This window comes from Amblyraja radiata, chromosome 9, assembly GCF_010909765.2.
Source record: "Amblyraja radiata isolate CabotCenter1 chromosome 9, sAmbRad1.1.pri, whole genome shotgun sequence".
NCBI lineage: Eukaryota > Metazoa > Chordata > Chondrichthyes > Rajiformes > Rajidae > Amblyraja > Amblyraja radiata.
This window is the reverse complement of record NC_045964.1, coordinates 6,266,803-6,288,258: the sequence shown is the minus strand read 5'-3', so window position 1 is coordinate 6,288,258 and position 21,456 is coordinate 6,266,803. Positions and strand designations below refer to the sequence as shown.

General features: G+C 45.9%; 1 protein-coding gene across 3 annotated transcripts in view; it reads left to right on the top strand.

Moving 5' to 3' along the window:
* Positions 1 to 21,456, top strand: part of exd1 (exonuclease 3'-5' domain containing 1) — a 71,234-nt gene that overhangs the window by 36,736 nt on the left and 13,042 nt on the right. For all 3 annotated transcript variants that reach the window (XM_033026589.1, XM_033026587.1, XM_033026588.1), the window contains exons 7-9: positions 1,394 to 1,498; positions 13,245 to 13,325; positions 20,767 to 20,910. In XM_033026589.1, the coding sequence (XP_032882480.1) occupies positions 1,394 to 1,498; positions 13,245 to 13,325; positions 20,767 to 20,910 (330 nt within the window). The remainder of the gene's footprint in view (positions 1 to 1,393; positions 1,499 to 13,244; positions 13,326 to 20,766; positions 20,911 to 21,456) is intronic.

The following is a 21,456-nucleotide window of genomic DNA, read 5'->3' as shown; positions in this document are numbered from 1 at the left end:
TTGGTGCGCTTGGAGGAGAGGAGAACGGTGAGTAAGGTGGCGAAAAAATCCTAGCGATAAAGGGTACCGTTTCTGCGCAAATTAAAAAAAAAGAGGCAAACCGGAAGTGGTTACAATGAGAGTTTGAGTAATAGTACTCCACATACTGTATTAACCCCCTTATTCAGTTATAGTTTGCCAATCTGTAATAACCATCTTCCCCCCTTGTGACCCATTATAGTGCTGTTCATTTAGAGCACCATATTTATTACATTTTAAAGGCTTTGATTTAAATACTTGGTTTGCATCTTCTAATTCCAGACCACACCCTCCATTCCTGAATCAAAAGAAATCAGATTGATTTCATTGCTGGCAGCGGTTTCTCCCGCATGCAGAACTGTGCTATCAATTCACGTTTTTAAAATGTTCTATTCATGAGGGTTCAACTGGAATGCCAAGGTCGGGGAAACCTCTACCCAATTTGAGAGAGAGAGAGAGAGAGATCTCTCTATCTCTCAATTTGCACCAGCTTCTGGTTTTCACCTAGCAAGTAGCTAACAATGGCCCGTTTCCTTTATCGTCGTTACTTTTCTGCATATCTTTCATTCATTTGTTCCATATCTCTGTACTTCACCGTCTATATATGTTGTTTCCGTTTCCCCTGACTCTCAGTCTGAAGAAGGGTCTCGATCCGAAACGTCACCCATTCCTTCTCTCCAGAGATCCTACCAGTCCCGCTGAGTTACTCCAGCATTTTGTGTCTATCTCTGCCCCATACTGTTTGCTTGCCATTCTGTTGATGCAGCCAAGGCTGAGTGGAAATAACTATATTTGGCCGAATGCACTCGGAAGCTCTGGCAGATTAATTTAAGTACTTTGTTAACTTAAGGGCTACGAGTGCCCCGGTCTCCGGGGAGGAGGCAGCCGCTCCAGACTTTCCAAGCCGCTTGAGGAATTGTTTCACCCGAATTGTTCCATCTTTCATGGCAAGAGGGCCCTGAAAATCATCGGACTGGCTGCAAGGCCACAAATGGGCCCCGACCTCGGGTGTTTCCGAGGAAGAGGACTTAACTTTCTGGTGCCTTTCCCCACAGTGGAAATTTTTGATTCTGCTGTGGGGGGATGTTTGTGTTGAACTCTATAATGTGTTGTGTCCATTTTCTTAATTTTTTTGTTAACCTTTTTCTATGGTATGGAAACTAATTAGCTATTTTATGTAAAGCACTTTGGTGTCAATGCGAGTTGACTTAAAACGTGCTATATAAATAAAACTTACTTACTACTTAACTGAACTGATATTCTTATCCATGAAGTATCTGGTGTTGGGTCCCAATCCAGACCCTAACTGCATCAGAGCTTTGATAGCACTTTCCCACCATTTTGAATTATTTAATTCTTGTTATCCTTTCTCTAGATTTCAACAAAATATCGGATTTACTGCTTTGATATTTTTCTGCTGGGAGCAGCAACATTTAGAAATGGACTAAAAATGATTCTGGAGGACTCTAATATACTGAAGGTAATTATAGCTGCCCACATACATGAATTTAATTGATTTGCCCGTTGCTGTGAGATAAACTTTCCATACTCTGCCATGTTACATTTTTGAATCTATGATCTGCAGCTCTCTGCTGGTCCAAATTTGCTTTGATATGGACAAGCCTGTACATTCTAGGAAAATATGCAAATCCTGTAGATTTTAAATTGAGCCCTTCGGACTGGACCATCGCAAACCTAAATCTGATGTTCCATGGAGAAATACTGCAAAGGATTTGATTTTGCTTCTCGAACGGTAATACGAATGATAATGTCAATGGGATAAATTTCAGAAACAGAGTGCAATGTATTGTTGCTGCTATGTACAGGTGCACAACCTTTTATCCGAAAGCCTTGGGACCAGACACTTTTCGTAATTCAGAATTTGTCGGTCTTCGGAATGGAAATATTTTTGCGTAGATTTTAATGGCTGGCTCAGTGGTAGAGTGCTCGGCTCATATCCGCTAGTTCGCGAGTTTGCGCCTTGATCCTGGCAGTTACTCGATCGCGAGTTTGAGTCTTCAATGTCGTTTTTTCTTGCAGAATAAATGTTTATATGAAATGCAGTGTAGTAGAGGTGTACTGACTGTGTGGGCAGAACTTTGGAAGTGATTGCCCACCAGTCTAAAAAGCCGCTGTGTCTCCCTGTCCCTGGGATAGCAGGGGGCGATCAAATAGCACAATACCCCCCTCCCCCTCCAACTCCAGAGGAATCCGCTCCCCGATGGGCCGCTACGGCGACAAGTGGCAGTTTGCCCACAGCCCGAGCTGCGCCCCCTCATCCGCCACCCCAAGAACAAGACGTACATTGCACACCATCAGCTTCTGCCCCTACGTGTTCCTCTGGAGTTGGAGCGGGGCTGGGCTGGAGTTGCTGCTGGCTGTGGGTCTCTGGGATCTCCGTGCTTGCAGTGGGCCTGGGGGTCGGTGGGCGGCGGTGGGAGCTGTGGACCTACGGACCTACCTCCGTGGAGCTAGCCAGCTTCGGAGCGTGGAGAGCTGCGGGGGCGAGCTGCTGCGACCCGACTCCGGTGGATGGTGACACCGGGAGCCCGCGGGTCCCCGATGGGAGACCGTTTTGCGGGGCACCGGCAGCGGCGACTTCTCCCGCCCGAATTACGGGGTTGAGAATGACCTGGAGGGGGGCCTTACAACGTCCGGCGTGGCTGAGTGGCCGCGGACTTGCTAGCGCCCGCCGGGGGCTTTGACCTCGACTTCGGGAGAGGAATGGAGAGCAGGGGAGAGACAAGTCTTTGCCTTCCATCATAGTGAGGAGGAGACTCACTGTGATGGATGTTTATGTGAATTGCCCTCTCCCTCTGCAAATGCAAACAACCCCTCTCTCCTGCAAGGGCGGTACAGTTCCCGGAGGATGGCAGGTGGCCGGAGACGTCAGGACCAACAGGAACCCGCTCCCCGATGGGCCCCTACGACGCCCCGAGCTGCGCCCCGTCATCCGCAACCCAGGTTCCTCTGTAGTTGGAGTGGGGCTGGGCTGGAGTTGCTGTTGGCTGTGGGTCTCTGGGTTCTCCGTGCTTGCGGTGGGCCTGGTGGTCGGTGTCCAATTGGTCCTGACGTCTCCGGTGACTGGCACGGCCGACGTGAAGACAGTGCAAAGCCCCCGCGCCGGTGCATTGGGCGGGGAGCTGGAGAGGGGAGGGAAGGGGTCACACACATGGCCGGGAAGCAGAGGGGCGTAGGTGGGGTGAAACTGAAGGGAGCGACAATCTGCACTGTGTATCGTGAGTCTACCGTGGGAACTTTTTAACTCAGCGGGCAGGCAGCAGCATATTGTCAATTATTAACCCTCCCGTGCAATATACCCTCACCTTCTCTTTTATGAATGGGGATTTAGTTCCCCTTTCTTCGAGGACCGACCGGAGGTTCCGCTGTCACCTCTGCGGGCCGCCCTCGGTGAACGTTTTCAAGGACCTTTCTTCAAGGACCGAAAAAATGGCCGCTATTCGGAGGTTTTCGTTATTTGGATCTTCGGATAAAAGGTTGTGCACCTGTACCATGTTTTGCATATATAATTAATTATCAGGCATCTGGGTCAAATATATTGGCATCAGCACCAGGGAAATGCTAGAATCTATTGTAAAAGCCATTGTAAAAAGAAACTTAGATAATCAGAGTATGTTTCTGGTAAGTTGATGTGCATTTACAAAAGGGAATTCTTGTACATGTTTTCCGGCACCCTTGGTCCAGAGCCTTTCTGAATTATCCGTTTTGCCGGACCAACAGAGGTCACCACCTTGCGGGGCCAAGATAACACCCGTGAAGTCGGCTGCAGAAGTTGGCTATAGGAACTAATCTGCTGGCTCCGGCCGTGCAAGAGTTCCACACCCCCAGCCTCACATGGCAAATTCGACCTGCAGATTGGCGTGGAATTTCTGAGGTTGTGATTGTCCGCTTCACCTGGCCTGGGCACATTTTCGGGGGGGGGGGGGTTTGTCCAGATTACAGGGAGGCTGGAACACCAGCTGCAGGGAAATTTGTGGTGTACCTGTAATTGTTTTTGTAGAATGTAACGAATAATAAGTCGGTGAATGCAGTTTAATTGTCGTTTAATGCAGTCATATGCTGAGAGAATGGAGCAGCTGGGCTTGTACACTCGAGTTTAGAAGGATGAGAGGGAATCTCATTGAAAGATATAAGATTGTTAAGGGCTTGGACACGCTAGAGGCAGGAAACATGTTCCCGTTGTTGGGGGAGTCCAGAACCAGGGGCCACAGTTTAAGAATAAGGAGTAAGCCATTTAGAACGGAGACGAGGAAACACTTTTTCTCACAGAGAGTGGTGAGTCTGTGGAATTCTCTGCCTCAGGGCGGTGGAGGCGGGTTCTCTGGATGCTTTCAAGAGAGAGCTAGATAGGGCTCTTAAAAATAGCGGAGTCAGGGGATATGGGGAGAAGGCAGAAACGGGGTACTGGTGATCAGCCATGATCACATTGAATGGCGGTGCTGGCTCGAAGGGCCGAATGGCCTACTCCTACACCTATTGTCTATTGTCTATAATTGAATATTAATTTCAGTCAGGTGCCACTATAAGTTGTTACAAAATTGTAGCTTGTTGATTGAGTAGGTGGCTAGATTAGCAAGTTTGCATATTATACAAAAGTGGGTGGTATTGCACATAGTGAATATGGTTGTGAAAAACTGCAGCAGGATCTTGATCGGTGGGCGAGGTGGGTTGAGGAATGGTTGATGGAATTTAATACAGGGAAATCTAACATGGGCAGGACCTACTGTGGATTGTAGGGCTCTGGGGAGTATTTAGAGCAGGGGATCTAGGAGTTCCTTAGATGGGAGGTACATAGGTCCTTGAAGGTGGAGTCACAGGTAGATGAGGTATTCAAAAGGGCTTTTGGCACATTGGTCTTCATCTGTATTGAGTATGGAAGTTGGGAAGTCATGTTGCAGTTATATAAGACGTTGGCGAGGCCGCATTTAGAGTATTGTGTTCAGTTCTTGGCACCATGTTATAGGAAATATGTTGTCAAGCTGGAAAGGGTACCGAGAAGATTTACGAGGATGTTGCGAGGACTCGAGGGTCTGAGCTATAGGGAGAGGTTGAATAGGCACTTGGAGCGCAGGAGGATGAGGGGTTATCATATAGAGGTGTATAAAATCATGAGAGGAATTGATCAGGTAGTTGCACAGAGTCTCTTGACCAGAGTAGGAGGAATCGAGAACCAGAGGACACGGGTTTAAGGTGAAGGGGAAAAGAGTGGTAGCTGTATGGAACAAGCTGCTAGAGCAAGTAGTAGAGGGACCAGAGTAGGAGGAATCGAGGACCAGAGGACACGGGTTTAAGGTGAAGGGGAAAAGAGTGGTAGCTGTATGGAACAAGCTGCTAGAGCAAGTAGTAGAGGCAGGTACTATTGCAACATTTAAGAAACAATTAGATAGGTGCATAGATAGGACAGGTTTGGAGGGATATGGGCCAAATGCAGGCAGGTGGGACTATCGTAGCTAGGACATGTTGGCTGGTGTGGGCAAGTTGGGTCGAAGGGCCTGTTTCCATGCTGTATGGCTCTATGACTGGTTAACTGACAGAGAAAATAAACAGTCATTTTTAGATTAGATTAGATTAGATTCCTTTATTGTCATTCAGACCTTTCGGTCTGAACGAAATTTTGTTTCCCTGCAGTCATACATATAATAAAAAATGACAAAAACACACAATCAACACAAATTTAACATCCACCACAATGAGTTCACCAAACACCTCCTCACTGTGGTGGAAGGCAAAATCTTAAAGTCTCTGTCTCTTCCCTCTTTGTTCTCCCTCTGCGCCGAGGCGATCCAGGCTCCAGATGTTGTGACCCCACCGGGTGATGGTAAATCATTTTGGACTGTCATTGTGTAACTATTGAGGAATTGTAAGGGTCAGTGTATTTTAAGGGTATCTCAGCTATTTACACATCATTGACTTCGATGAAGAGTCTGAGTAAGATATCGGAGGTTGCTGAAAATACAAAGCTAGGTGAAAAACTAGCATGCAAAGAATCGGCAAAAGAACCGGGAAGGTTAACTGAACTGACAAAGGTATGGTTGATGGAAGCATAGAAATGCAGATTAATTTATAAGTGGTAATATACCAAGAGATACTGGTATTCAGAGGGATCTCCGGTTCCTGGTGCAGAAATCAGTTTGAACAAGCACAACAAAAGGAGACAAAATGCTGGAATGTGGAACAAAAAAAATGTGCAAAGAACTCAGAAATTCAATCAGCATCCGTGGAGGCAAAAGACATACGAGTAGATGTTTCAGATGGAGACCCAACATCAGGACTGAGAGGGATGAGGAAAGGTTGGTATTGTACAGCTGTACGAGGGAGAGAGGGATGGGTAGCTGATAGGTGGAAGCAGATGGGGAGAGTGATGGGCAGATGGAACTAGATGGGGAAAGGGCATGAGATATGTGAACAAAGGGAGATAAGAAAATAGGAAGACAGATGAGTGTACATGGGAGGAGAACACTGTTGGTGTGGATTACCTCAAATAAGAACATTCAATGCCCAGCCCATTGGATTGCAAGGCACCTAAGCAGAAAATGAGATGTTCTTCCACTTTGCATTTGGCCCCTCTATAGCAATGCAGTCGGCAAGGACATACAGGTCGGTGTGGGAGTGAGAAGGAGAGTTAAAATGATGTGCAACCAGAGTGTGGAACGGCTGTTGCAGATACAGGGCCTCTGCAAAACTGATGTTTACTCACGATTTGATTTCACCAACGTCGAGGAGACCACAACATGAGCACCAAATGCAATGCAGGTGAACCGTTGGCTCACTTGGAAGTAATTTTTGGTCCCTGGATGGTGGCAAGGACGGAGGAATAGGGACTGGTGTTACATCTGTTACAATTGCTGGGGAAATTTCCACAGAAAGGGTGGTGTGGATGTGGAGGGAATGAGCAGACCGGGAAGTCAGGAAGAGAGTAGTCTCTGCAGAAAGAGGACAAGAAGGGAAGATGTGCCTGGTGCTGGGTGCACTTTGAAATTGGTAGAGAATAGAGTATGGTGATGACAGAGGATGGTGTGTTGGAACTGGAGGCTATTCAATTGAAAGGTGAGGACCAACGGAATTCTATTGCTGTTCTGTCTGGGAAGTGGGTCGATGAGAGCAGACATGCCGGAAATGAAGAGAATGCGTGCAAGGGCCCCATCAGCAATGGAAAGGGAAAGAATTGTTGCTGGAAGGAGGACGATATTTTAGAAACCCTAGGCCAGAAGGCTTCTTTTCAAAACACCCTATGTATCCAGCTTCATCTGATGCCTTGGGATCCACACTTTCATTGGTCAGAAAGTATGCGCTTGATCCCTGCATTTTGATCTACAGTGCCATCCATAATGTTTGGGACAAAGACCCATCGTTTATTTATTTGTCTCTGTACTCCACAATTTGAGATTTGTAATAGAAAAAATATCACATGTGCTTAAAGTGCACATTGTCAGATTTTAATAAAGGCCATTTTTATACATTTTGGTTTCACCATGTAGAAATTACAGCAGTGTTTACATATAGTGTCCCCCCCCCCCCCCCCATTTCAGGCACCATAATGTTTGGGACACAGCAATGTCATGTGAATGAAAGTAGTCATGTTTAGTATTTTGTTGCATATCCTTTGCATGCAATGACTGCTTGAAGTCTGCGATTCATGGACATCACCAGTTGCTGGGTGTCTACTCTGGTGATGCTCTGCCAGGCCTGTATTGCAACCATCTTTAGCTTTTGCTTGTTTTGGGGGCTAGTCCCCTTCAGTTTTCTCTTCAGCATATAAAAGTCATTCTCAATTGGGCTCAGATCCGGTGATTGACTTGGCCACTCAAGAATTGACCAATTTTTAGCTTTGAAAAACTCCTTTGGTGTTTTAGCGGTATGTTTGGGATCATTGTCTTGCTGTAGAATGAACCGCCGGCTAATGAATTTTGAGGCATTTGTTTGAACTTGAGCAGATAGGATGTGTCTATACACTTCAGAATTCATTATGCTACTACCATCAGCAGTTGTATCATCAATGAAGATAAGTGAGCCAGTACCTTCAGCAGCCATACATGCCCAGGCCCATAACACCCCCACCACCGTGTTTCACAGATGAGGAGGTATGCTTTGGATCTCGGGCAGTTCCTTCTCTCCTCCATACTTTGTTCTTGCCATCACTCTGATATAAGTTAATCTTCGTCTCATCTGTCCACAATACCTTTTTTCCAGAACTGTGGTTGCTCTTTTAAGTACTTCTTGGCAAACTGTAACCTGGCCATCCTATGTTTGCAGCTAACCAGTGGTTTGCATCTTGCAGTGCAGCCTCTGTATTTCTGTTCATGAAGTCTTCTGCGGACAGTGGTCATTGACAAATCCACACCTGACTCCTGAAGAGTGTTTCTGATCTGTTGGACTGGTGTTTGGGGATTTTTCTTTATTATAGAGAGAATTCTGTCATCAAAATCTGACAATGTGCACTTTAACTACGTGTGATATTTTTCTATTACAAATCTCCAATTGTGGAGTACAGAGGCAAATATATAAATGATGGGTCTTTGTCCCAAACATTATGGAGGGCACTGTAGGTTCCTATTACTGGGACAAAGTCAAATATTTCCTCCTACACAAATGTGGGGTGGATATTGTTAGAATTTAGTTTTAAATTAGCCTTGTTGACATAAAAAGACGCAAACTGCTGGAGTAACTCAGTGGGTCAGGCAGTATCTCTGGAGACCATGGATAGATGACGTTTTGAGTTGGAATCCTACTTTAATTCATGACCTCCAGAGATGCTGCCTGACTCCCGCACTTTGTTTCTTTTTTTTGTAAACCAGCACCTGCAGTTCCTCGTATTCAACTTTGTTGACACGTTGATTCATTTTACTGACCCAGCATTTGTAGTTCTCAATCTTCTCTGAGCTTTTTCTATGTCTTGGAACATTACTTCAGACATGCCATTTATCTGCATTATGGGCTGTTAGAGCATCCAATGAAAGAGGGATTTAAAGGCCTAATTATCTGTCCATGAATTGGTCTGTGAGGATCCTGTGTGCCTGGAGTTAGTATTCAGGGATTGGGTAACTTGAGTCAATCACACTTCTCCCTAGATGCAAGTCTAATTTTTCGTCGAGCCATATCTTTTGTTACAAGAACAGACGAGGTAACAGTTTTTTATGCATGAACAAAATTTGGTTCATGGAATCCAAAATTGAATGAATTAATCGTTCATCTCTCTGAGAATGAAATAAAGCTGCAGCAAAACACCACAGATTGTGGAAATCCAAAATGAAAAGAAAACGGAAATGACTGAAAGCTGTAGGATTAGACAGCGTGGTACTGAGTGAAGAGTAAATTCTTCAGATAATGATCGCTCAGGAAAGGTTTATTACACACTAGGGTGAATGAACTCCCGTTTAGCAACCAGCAATAGCATTACAGAAACAGGAGGAGCCTGTTCACAAAGATCGTGGTTGATCTTTTATCTCTACACCACTATCCTGAATTCTTATCTCTTGATTATCTTGATATCTAAAAATCAATCAAATTTTTTTCTTGACTTCACTGAGCCCTTTAGTAGAGAAATCCAAAGGTTCACTACACTGGATGAACAGATTTCTCCTTTGACCTAAATTGCTGAGACCTCATTATGAGATCTTGAGCCCTGGTTAAAGACACTCTTAATAAGAGGAAATTCAGTTCGCAATAACCAACCTGAACCTCGGCTCAGTTCGCAATAACCAACCTGATCTCCTGGTGACTCAGCACTTCAACTCCCCCTCCCATTCCGAATCCGACCTTTCTGTCCTGGGCCTCCTCCATTGCCAGAGTGAGGGCCAGCGCAAATTGGAGGAACAGCACCTCATATTTCGCTTGGGTAGTTTACACCCCAGCGGTATGAACATTGACCTCTCCAACTTCAGTTAGTCCCTGCTTTCTCCATCCTTCCCCTCCCCTTCCCAGCTCTCCCACAAGCCTACTGTCTACGCCTCTTCCTTTCTTTCCCCCCCCCCTCTCCGACATCAATCTGAAGAAGGGTCTCGACTCGAAATGTCGCCTATTCCTTCTCCATAGATGCTGCCTCACCCGCTGAGTTGCTCCAGCATTTTTGTCTACCTAGTAAGAGGAAACATCATTAGTTGAGCTCGTTCGTAACAAAGAGTAATTTATGATTCATATTTTTGAACATGCATTGCAAGGGCATAAGGGCAATGCAAACAGCTGGCGCAGTGGTAGAGTTGCTGCCTTACAGCGCCAGAGACCCAGGTTGACTGGGTGATGATTGTATGGCGTTTGTACGTTTTCCCCGTGACTGCGTGGATTTTCCCAGTTGCTCCGGTTTACTCCCAAATCCTAAAGGTGTGCAGGTCTAGAGGTTAAATTGGCATTACTAAATTGTCCTTGGTGTGTAGGATAGAACTAGTGTACCAGTGATCGATGGTCGGTGTAGACAGTGAGCCAAAGGTCTTTATCGCAAAACTAAACTAATCTTGATAATAGGTGTGGCAGAGTCGGAGACATACTGCCTCACCCGCTGTCGGAGACATACCCACCTGCATAGAGCATTGCGACTGCATTGGTGCTGCTTTCTGCATTTGTGCAGAACACGTCAATTTTATTACCTTTGCCACTAGCTTCCATCCTGCCCTCACAGTCTCCTGGAATTCATCCTCCTTGCTAATTTCTCTGTCCCCCTCGCAGGAGACAGACATGCCACTGACACCTATCAACCTGCAGACTCTCATTGCTACCTTGACAATACCTTCTCCCATTCTGCCTCCTGTAAGGATGCTATCTCTTTGTCAACCTTTTGCCCACAGAGGGCAGTGGGTAAATGAAACGAGCTGCCAGAGGAAGTCATTGAGGCAGGTACAATAACAACATTTTAAAGATCTTTACATAGGTACATGGATAGGAAATGTTTGAGAGATATAGGCCAAATGCGAGCAAGTAGGACAAGCTTAGATGAGGCATCTTCATTGGCGTGGACGAGATGGACTGAAGGACTTGTTTCCATGCCATCTGACTCTAAAAATAGTCATTGTGTCAGCCTCTATGGCTTCCTCTAGGATATCCTTCCAAATGAAGGTGGCACAGTGGTGCAGCTGGTAGACCCACTTACTCCAGTGTTTACAATGCATGCCCCTCATGATCTGGTAAACCTCAGTAAGGTCTCCCCTCAGACACCGATGTTCCAAAGAAAGAGTTCCAGTCTATCCTTCAAGCCCCGGTGACATTCCCGGTATTCTGACTGCGCATGCCCAGGTCAAAGATCACTGCATAAACATTGCTGGAAAGCAGTGGAGCTGTGTACATATACACCTTCATTTCTTCCATTTTTTCCAGGTTTGAATCTTCTCGGTAAGAAAATAATGCTTTCAAACTATGAATTAATTGTATTTATTGTTCCTTTGTTAAAAGATTATTTTCTCGTTTTTATTGCTTTATGCTTTGATGAGTGAGCGAGATCATGCTCGTCCGTGGTCAGGCCCAGGTCTCCGGCGCTGCTGAGTTGTGCTGGGCCATCCCCTCCCGGTATCCCGTCCCTGTCCGGGGGCGGCCGGAGGTGTTGGGCCGGGCTTGCAGCCGGCACAGGGAGGAGGCAGCTGAGTTGCTGCAGCGCTTTGTGTGTATCCCCGTTGATGGCTGGTGCTCGGCTTGCTCGGGGGGGGGGGGGGGGGTTGCCGGCGGCTGCTGGCGGTCCCCGCCCCGTTGGAGCAGGTTCCTCGGGAGTTGGAGCGGGGTTGGGCTGGAGTTGCCACTTCTTCTCCGCGCTGGCTGTGGGCCTGGGGCCGCTGGTGTCGTCGGTCCGGGGCTGTCGGTTGGCCCGGTGGGACAGGCGGAGTTGAGCTGGGGTTGGCGCTTCTTTCCGCACTGGCTGTGGGCCTGGGGCCGCTGGTGTCATCGGTCTGGCAGCGCCCCGGACGTCTCCGGCTGCCCCACGGGCGGGGATGGGACACTCGGGGGGGGGGGGGGTGGAGGAACGGGGCGGTCCAGTGGCAGTTCGGCAGTACTTGCGGCGCCTGGGGACCCGGGTTCGATCCTGGCTGCGGATGAGGCACGGATTTGTGTGCGCACTCTCCGCGTCCCCTTCTCGCATCTGCCCCTCTCTCTCGCTGTTACACCCCGCTCTCCTGCTACCTGTTCCTTTGGGGGCATGAGGAGTTGATCATTTATGGGAGTCTCTCTGGAATTGAGAATTTCATTGCTCATTCGTATTCATAGATGAGGCTGAAGAATTCCATTGCCTTGAAATGAGCAGAATAGTGAAATTCGACTCAAATTCGACTCAAACGAAGTCGTTGTGTTCCAGTCTGGAATACATTGATTTTCCTATAATGTGACCACTCGGCACCCTCGTTCCTCAGATTAAATATATTTTTACACATAAATTATGAATAAAGATAAGAATCTATACAGAGTTTCTTCAGCCAGCTTTTCCTTTATGGTGAATGACCTTTAACAATTCCTTGCGTTTTTCGGAATATCGAACTCGCTTATTGCTTCTGCACAGTTTTGACTTAATAACATTGTTTCTATATCAGGGCGGCTAGTGTTCCACACAGTACTCCAGGTGTAGTCTCACTAACCATTTGTATAGCTAAATCACGTACTCAACACTTCTTCCCAAGAAGGCAAGTGTGCCAAAGGCTGCCTTAACCACACTCCTCCTGTGTTTTCTTTGCTTCCAATCCCTCTGTACCTTCAGTGTAAAATTTTGATCTTTGTGTTCAAATGTCTTTGTCGTTCAACCTTCTGTTTGTCCGCCATCATACTTGATCTTGCTTCTCCTCTGGCCCTTTTACTCAGGCATCACTTCACCCACCTTGCCTGTCATTTTCCAGTTGTCTAAATTTCATGTTACATCTGCAAACCCTTTCTTACAGCCCTTTTTACCCACTTATGTTCAACTCTACCAAACTCCAACTTTAACCAACTGTTCATTTGTGAATCATATTGGATTATTTTTCTAGATTAAAGATGCTTTGTAAATATCAATTGATAAACAATACGTCAACCAATTAAACCGATGGAAGTCAAATTATTTCATTTAGTAATAACCGCTGTTAGGTTTTTTTATTTTGGCTTTTTATTAAAAGGATTGCAGTGAACTCTATCTGCGAGAACCACCAAATATAAATCGTGCCTTGAAGTGCTGTTAAGACTCTATGTACTAATATCAGTAGGTAGTTTGCATTGTGTATTTCAAAGTAATTAGGATAAAATGTAACCTTTCTTTGATTCAGGTGATACACAATTGTCGCTTGGTCTCCGACTGCCTGTACCACCAATATCAGGTGGACCTCACCAATGTCTTTGATACTCAGGTGAGATGAACATAACAAACACCCAGAGTTTAATTATTGATGCACATTATTCTCTCAACTTACAGCTGCCCTCTGTTACAGTGAGTCAGTATTTTGTTCAACTTTTTTATTTAGTATGAAGGGATCTTAGTGAAGTTCAGGTTGGTGTGGAAGAAAAGAGTAGAATATTCAGCTAATGAAAGGAATTCCAGGAGATGTAATTGGGGCAATGCCATGGATTGTGGATTTAACAGAATGGATATGGTGGGTAGAGGAAATGGTCAGGGGACATATTATTTGACGTCAATATGTCCCTGAAAGCTAGCACTCTGTGGAGAATACCATCAACAGGCAGCATAGATGGAACAAAAGGAAAGATAAAATATGAATCTTCTGTGAACTCTGTGATATATGGACCAATTGAACATTTCCAACAGTTTCTGTTTTTATGGAAGCAACTCCACAGAAAGTCTGCAGCAATTCAAAAGGGCAGCTCACTTTCTCCATGGTGAAGTCGGGGAATAATCGCTTGCCTCCTGAGCATCAGCAACCAGCAGACTAACAGTTTTTAAAACAAAAAGTGAGGAAGAAGTGCATCAGTTAAACTTATGGGCAGAGAATGGGGTTGAATTGTGGAAATATCTCAAGAATAGGATTGAACGAGCTCGGCCAAAGAGCTTGTTTCCATGCTGTATAGATCCTCCTGTTGCGAAAAGACATACTGGGAGTCATGGATTAATCTGAATTCAGAGCACTGGTGAGCATAAGGTGGGAACTGTGAGCAGTAGGAGGTAAGCAACTGAACCCCAACTCAAAGCTTAAAGCCCGAGCTGCTTGTCTTGTGTTGGAGGATGGAGAAGAATGTAGAGGATCTAAAGACTCAATCGGAGCATAGATCAGCACAACGTAGGAACAGACCTTTCAAACAACAATTTATGTGCTGAAGACCAATAATTAAATGACGGAAAGAGATTCTGTATTTATCTCTGTCGTTCATGAAGCTTTTGGAATTGGAGTACAGGAGGTTCAGGCCTAGGAGAATTTAATATGGCCTTTCCAGTCTCTCCGACCATTGAAGTAGCAGCTGCTGCCGATTCCACACTGGACCCACTAACGCTGAGACCACCACAGACCCACACAGCTTCCCCGTCCATTTCCAGGCCACACCTGCTACCACCACCACCACCACCCACCCTTACCTGCCGGCCGCAACCATTGACTCCGCCCGCCGATCCTCACATCTTCCCTGCCACCAGCAGGCCGGGGCTGTCAACTCACCAGGATTCCAGGCTCAGTTCCAAGCCGAGGATCCTCCACGCTGATGACCCCATCACCACGTGGTCTGGCTCTCCTGGGTCCCACGGGCGCGCGCGGAATCTCAGTAACGGTACCGCTGGGCCCTGCTGCCCTTCCCCATCATCAAACCGCACTACTTCTCCTTATTCCTACCCTTGCATTAACCCTCCCCACTCAGCCCACAACCTTCTCACCCACGACCCCCCCTCCCCCACAGTACCTCCCCTGAGCCTCCTTCCACCTTTCTGACTCCAGTACCCCCCCCCCCCCCATCATGATTTTATCATCCCTCCCTGACCTCCCTCCTTTCAATACAGAATGGTCTGACCACAAGAGAGGCCTTACCCTTGTACCCCTCAATGAATGACGGGACGCCATAATGTAGAGCTCTTCTACTGTCGATTCTGCCTTCGGTTATTTTTCTAAGGGAAGAAGTCCTCATCTCAGAGTGATGACCTTTCTTCCATCTATAGGATTCTCCCTCCTCTTGCGAGGAGCCAGGCCTTCTAACCTCTCTAGACCTTTTCCAACTGCCGGCGTAACATCAACCTTCTTAACTTCTCTACTGCCCTCAGACAATCCAATCTCCCCCTCTCTGAACACACAGCTCAGTGAAACCTACCAACAAGGGAGGTTCTGTTGTAGTCTGGCAGGCTGACCTGGACAGTGCTGAGGCTGAGACGCCAGCTCTTGGACCCCTCCTCATAACTACCCCTTCCTTGACGATAAGCCCACAAACAAACACCGGGCCATCATTTCCCACCTGCTTCTGATCTCATCGCCTCTGGAGATGCTCCCTCCACAGCCTCCAATGTTATCGTTCCCCAGCTCCACACTGCCTACCTCTATCTCCTCCACAAACAGAACTGCTCCAGCAAACCCATCATCTCTGCCTTCTCCTGCCCCACTGAATTCATCTCCACATGCCTCAATTCCATCCTGTTTCTCCCCCCCCCCCCCCCGTCCAGTCCCTTCCCACCGACGTCCAAGCCACCTCACACGCTCTTCTTCTCGTTAATAACTTTCAGTTTCTAGGCTTCCATTGCCTCATCTTCACCATGGGTGTCCAGTCTCTGTACACCTCCATTCCCCCACCAGGAAGGTCCAGATCACCCTGCATTTCCTCTGTCCCGTAGTTCTGCTCTTGTTCCCCCTCCCCCAGTCAGATCAAGAGTTCCCCTGGTCCTCGCCTTTCACCCCACCAACCACCGCATCACACTCTGATATTTCCTCCCCCTCCAACATGATCCCAGTTTCACCCTTCCCTCAGCAACTCCGTGGTTCACATCCATTCCCACCCAAACCACTGCCTCCCCAGCTACTTTCCCCTGCAAGAGCAGGAGATGTTATAACTATCTCTATACCGCCTACATCCAGGGACCACAGCAGTCCTTCCAGTTGAGACAGAGGTTCATGTGTATCTCCTCTAACCTCAACTACAGCATCTGGTGTTCCCAAGATGGCCTACTGTACATTAGTCAGACCGAGCATTGACTCGGCAATCATTTCGGTGAACGCTCAGTCCGCCAAGACCTGCCGGATCTCTCGGTTGCTAACCATTCCCACTTCCCTTCCCATTCCCATTCCCACACTGATTTTCCTGTCCTCCATTGCCAGTGTGAGGCCACACGCAAACTGGAGGAAGAGCCCCACCTCATCTTCAGCTTGGGTAGCTTATGGGCCTGTCCCACTTGGCGATTTTTAGGCAACTGTCGGTGACTGTCATAGTCGTAGCAGGTCGCCGAACCGGCAACGTTAGGCGATTTTTTTAGATGACTGCCAGCGAATACGACAATGGAATTCACCAGAGTCAGCACCGGCGACAACCTACGTTAACCTGGCGACAACCTACGACAGCACCTACGTCAAGCTACGCTCATTGGTGTCAATCCCACAGTTGCCGAACATTTTCAACATGTTGCAAATCCAGCGGCGACCAGAAAGACGCTACAACGCTTTGGGAGACTACTCACGACCATACAGGCGACACCCCGGCGACCATGTGGCGACAGCCTAGTCGCCTGTAGTTGCCTAAAAAATCGCTTTAGTGGGACAGGCCCTTTACAAACTGAATGGTATGAACATCTAATTCTCCAATTTTAGGTGAGCTCCAGCTAATCCTATGCCCCATTTGGACTCCAACCTATTTTTTCCCCTTCGCACCTTCCCGCCATCTCCCCTCCCCCTGGATTCACACTCGGCAACCAGTCAAACCTGTCTCACATTCTCAGTTCTGCCTCTGGCCTTTGTTTCAACCATCTCCCTGTCAAGAAAACCCCCTATGTCAGTGTCGACCTATTACCTGCCGCTTTTTGTTCTGCCGCTCCTCTTTCAGCTTTCTACCCCCCCCCCCCACAATCAATCTGAAGAAAGATCTCAACCCAAAACACAACCTATTCATGTTCTCCAGAGATGCTGCCTGACCAGCTGAGTTACTCCAGCACTGTCCTTTTCTGTCTACATCTGCAGTTCTTTGTTTCTACTGATGTCGACACACTAGATACTCCAGCAAGCTGAGTCTGTTCTGTGATACATCAGTAAAGAAGTGTGTTTAAATAATCTGCAGGATACAAAGTAATTTAGCTGATGATAGTACATCAAAGTGTAAGGGCCACACACTGTTTGCTTCAGTCGACAACAGACTTGACTTATTTCATAGGGGATATATTTTTTAAACACTAATGCAATACTTCTCCAAACTTAACACCATGTGGCCTATTTTCATTGTATACATTTAGCTCTATGCGTGATTCAGGATCATTAAAAGCAACATTATCTTTCATCCGGTGAACCTTCTACAATCTTTCTAATCCCTCTGCACTGAAGTACCAACTGAATTTGTCAGGCATACAGTGAAATGTAACTGTACAACATAATTTATTTCATTTCCCTTTATTTCCCTAATGCCTCACTACTGGTATCTTTAAAATCATAAGTGATGTAATAATTTGGTGATTGCTATTCAGTTTGACATACTATAATGCTAACGACTTTTAGATTAGTACTTCAGTGACTTTTCGTCATAACCTTAGATTTCATATATTTGAAATGGCAACTGAATATGACAACTTTATTCATCAAAATGGCTTCAGAGCAACTGCTAAATTAGACTGTCTCCTGGAGAAAGTGATTTGTTTCCCCTTCTAAACTTCCTGCCCAGAATAGAACAGTAAAGTACAAGAAGAGGCCCTTCAGCCAAACATGATGCCAAGACCATCACTGATCTACCTGTACATAACCCAAATCCTTCCATTCCCTGCATATCCATATGTCCATCCAGAAGTATTTTAAATGCCACTAACGTACCTTTTTCAACCACCACCCCCAGCAGCGCATGATAGGCACTCACCACCCTCTGTGTAAAAAAAACCTGCCTCACTTTAAAATTTGCCCCTCAAAAGTCTAATCTTTGTCCCACTCACCCTAAAGCTGTGCCCTCTGATACTATTTCATTTTTCCATCCTTGGAACTGAATGGTTCAAGTTTAGTTGCAGCCTTATAAGCACAGTAAGTTGTAGCCTTACTGTGCCAGAGACCCGGGTTCGATCCCGACTACGGAGTTTGTACATTCTCCCTGTGACCTGCATAGGATTTCTCTGAAGCTCTGGTTCATCCCACACTTCAAAGATGTACAGGTTTGTAGGTTAATTGGCTTGATATAAATGTAAAATGGTCCTTGGTGTGTGTAGGATAGTGTTGGTGAGCGGGGATCGCTGTGTTGGCCGAAGGGCCTGTTTCCGGCACAGTATCTCTAAATTAAACCAGACCTGGAATTACAAGGGCTGTGTTTACATGAAAACAGGACTTGCAGGTTCACCTTCACATTGCACACCATCGTGTATTGTTTGAATAACCCTTCATCATCGCTGGGTCATAATTCCAGAAAGCCGATACGACAGTGCTCTGGGAAGAATTCCACCTGAAGGAATGCAGCAGTTCAAAAGAAGGTGGCTTATCTCCAGTTTATCAAGGGCAATTAGGAAAGGGGAATAAATGTTTTACACACCAACAACACCAAGATCCGGAAAAAAACGAGTCAATAGAAATATCTTGACTTTAATATAAGCACCAGATTATTCATCTGATTAATGGCTTTGTTTTGTTTTCTTTTGACCTCTGCCATTTAATATTGTGAAGCAATTATTGGCTAATGTCCATGTTCTTGCTGTTTCATTGTGGGAATTCAGCCATGAATCAGTTTTCAATTGCAGTCTCTTAAGTATTTGCAAAGCAAAAAGATTACACAAAAAACTATTTAACCAAGACTCAGTCTCGCCAATCCAGTTTCTTACGACTTGTGACCCACTCATTTCAACATAAATGTTAGTGTGTTACATTGACCAATGCACAAACGTCACTGAAATGAAATGTGGGTTAGTCTGTACCACAACAAAGACGTAGTGATATTTCAGGGAAGGAACGGAGAAGGAAGTAAATAATTCTAACATACGGGGGGAAAATCCAGGGGTGTGAGTGGAAACAGAAGAACGGGCTCATTGCCTTCCTGAAAGCTGAATAATAATATCTAGGATGATAAGAACAAGCTCATTGAAGAGAATAAAAAGGTCATAAAAGATCATAAACGGTACGAGAGGTCCATCCACATATAAATGTGAAAAGTAAGGAAAATGGGACTGGGAAGACAGCATGCTAATTTAGATTTGAAATCATACAGCACAGAAACAGACCCCTTGCCACAAGTCCATGCTAACTAAGGTGCCCCATCTAAGCTAGCCTGCATTTTGTCCATATCCCTGTAAAACGTTCCTATTCATGTGCATGTCCAAATAGCATTTAAATGGTACTTTTACCAGCCTCAACTACTTCCTCTGGCCAAAAAAAGACATGAAGCGCTGGAATCTCAGCATATTAAGGTCAGGCTACACGGCAGGCCTCATATTATATTACGGTAAGGCTACATGACAGCTTGTTCCACGCACCCAACAGCCCTCTTGTTGTGAAAAACAAGTTGCCCATCAGGTTCCTAATAAATCTGTCCACTCTCACTTTAAAGCTATGCACTCATTCTTGATTCCCCTACCCTGGGGGGGAGGAGACAGTATTCACCCTATTGTACTCCCTCATGATTTTATATACCATGATATGATTGTATTGTATTCAAATTTATTGTCATTGTCTCAGTTAGAGACAACGAAATGAATTTCCCTTACAGGCAGTATCATAAAAATAAAAATAAATAAATAATGATAAATAATAAAACATATTAAAAATAAAATAGAATTAAAAAAAAGCACAAACACTGAAAGTCCACGACACAACATAACACAGTGGCACCAAGGTGAGGAAGGCACCATAGTCCAGCCAGCCTCCACTCCGTTCTTCCCAGATGTTCACTCGTGGTCGAGGCCTTCCTAGCACCCGCTAGGAACTCCCCTCGGATATGATCACCCCTCGGCCTCATTTGCTCAGAAGAGCAACATCACAGTGAAGCCTTGTGTTGTTTCGGAGATATACACAAAGTGCTGGAATAACTCAGCGGGTGGGGTGGGAGATTGCAACCTTCACGTGGTCCGCCCTGTTTCGACGAATGCAATCAACCTGGCGTGCACAATCAAATAAGATCAAATAGAACAAGTTGTCCTGCAACTTTAGGCTGTGCACGCCATACGCAAGAAGAAGACTCAGCGGGTCAGGCAGCATCTCTGGAGGAAAAGGATGGGTGATGTTTCGGGTCGGAACCATTCTTCACACTTGTTTCCTTGCACTTATCGTCTCAACAACAGTGATTGATCTGATTTAAAAAACCTATGAAATGGGTAGGTAACCCAAACGTTCTGGTTCAAAAGTTTCATCTCCACCGTGGAGATGAAACCTCTCCTGTTGAGAGAAGGATATTTCTGATTTTTTTTTGTGATAACAGTATTTAAAATATTTTTTTACCTTGCTCTCCTTGGTGATCAGTCACGACTCACCACTCCAGCAATTAAATAGTAAAATAGCTGGGTGGTAAATAGTTCTTCCTTTCTATCCATCCCTGACCTTTGGTTGATATGGATTGAGTAGGTGTAGCTGCATTTAGATTAGATCTTCTAACCGTCACCTTCTCCCCTCTAACTCACATCCAAATTAACTTGAGGATTGTGTACAGGTTCTGTAACTTGCAGCAGCATCATTTAACATACTGGACTTCTTCTACAATGTGCAGGTTGCTGATGTTATGCAGTTCTACAAAGAAACAGGAGGCCTTCTTCCCAGTTGTGTCAGTACTTTAGAAGAATGTCTAGTTCGTCACCTCGGCCTTTCTCGAACAAAAATCCGATCCTTGCAGCACAGTGCATGTGCTCTTAAGGTACGTAACGGTAGTTGGTACAAATGTTTTGGTGCCAGCCAAGGACATTAGCGATATCCTGAAACTATCACTCTATACAGAGGATAAATGGGTGGCTGACTACTTGTGCGGAAGGTAAATTTCAGTACAAAGTAGATGAGAGTTGGGCATTTTCAAGGGAAATTAATCTGAAATCAATATATTGCAGATGCAGCAATTGCAAACATAGACATAGAAAATAGGTGCAGGAGGAGGTCATTCGGCCCTTCGAGCCAGCACCGCCATTCATTGTGATCATGGCTGATCGTCCCGTATAAATAACGCGTGCCTGCCTTCTCCCCATATCCCTTGACTCCACTAGCCCCTAGAGCTCTATTTAACTCTCTTAAATCCATCCAGTGATTTGGCCTCCACTGCCCTCTGTGGCAGGGAATTCCATAAATTCACAACTCTCTGGGTGAAAAAGTTTTTTCTCACCTCAGTCTTAAATGACCTCCCCTTTATTCTAAGACAGTGGCCCCTGGCTCTGGACTCGCCCAACATTGGGAACATTTTTCCTGCATCTAG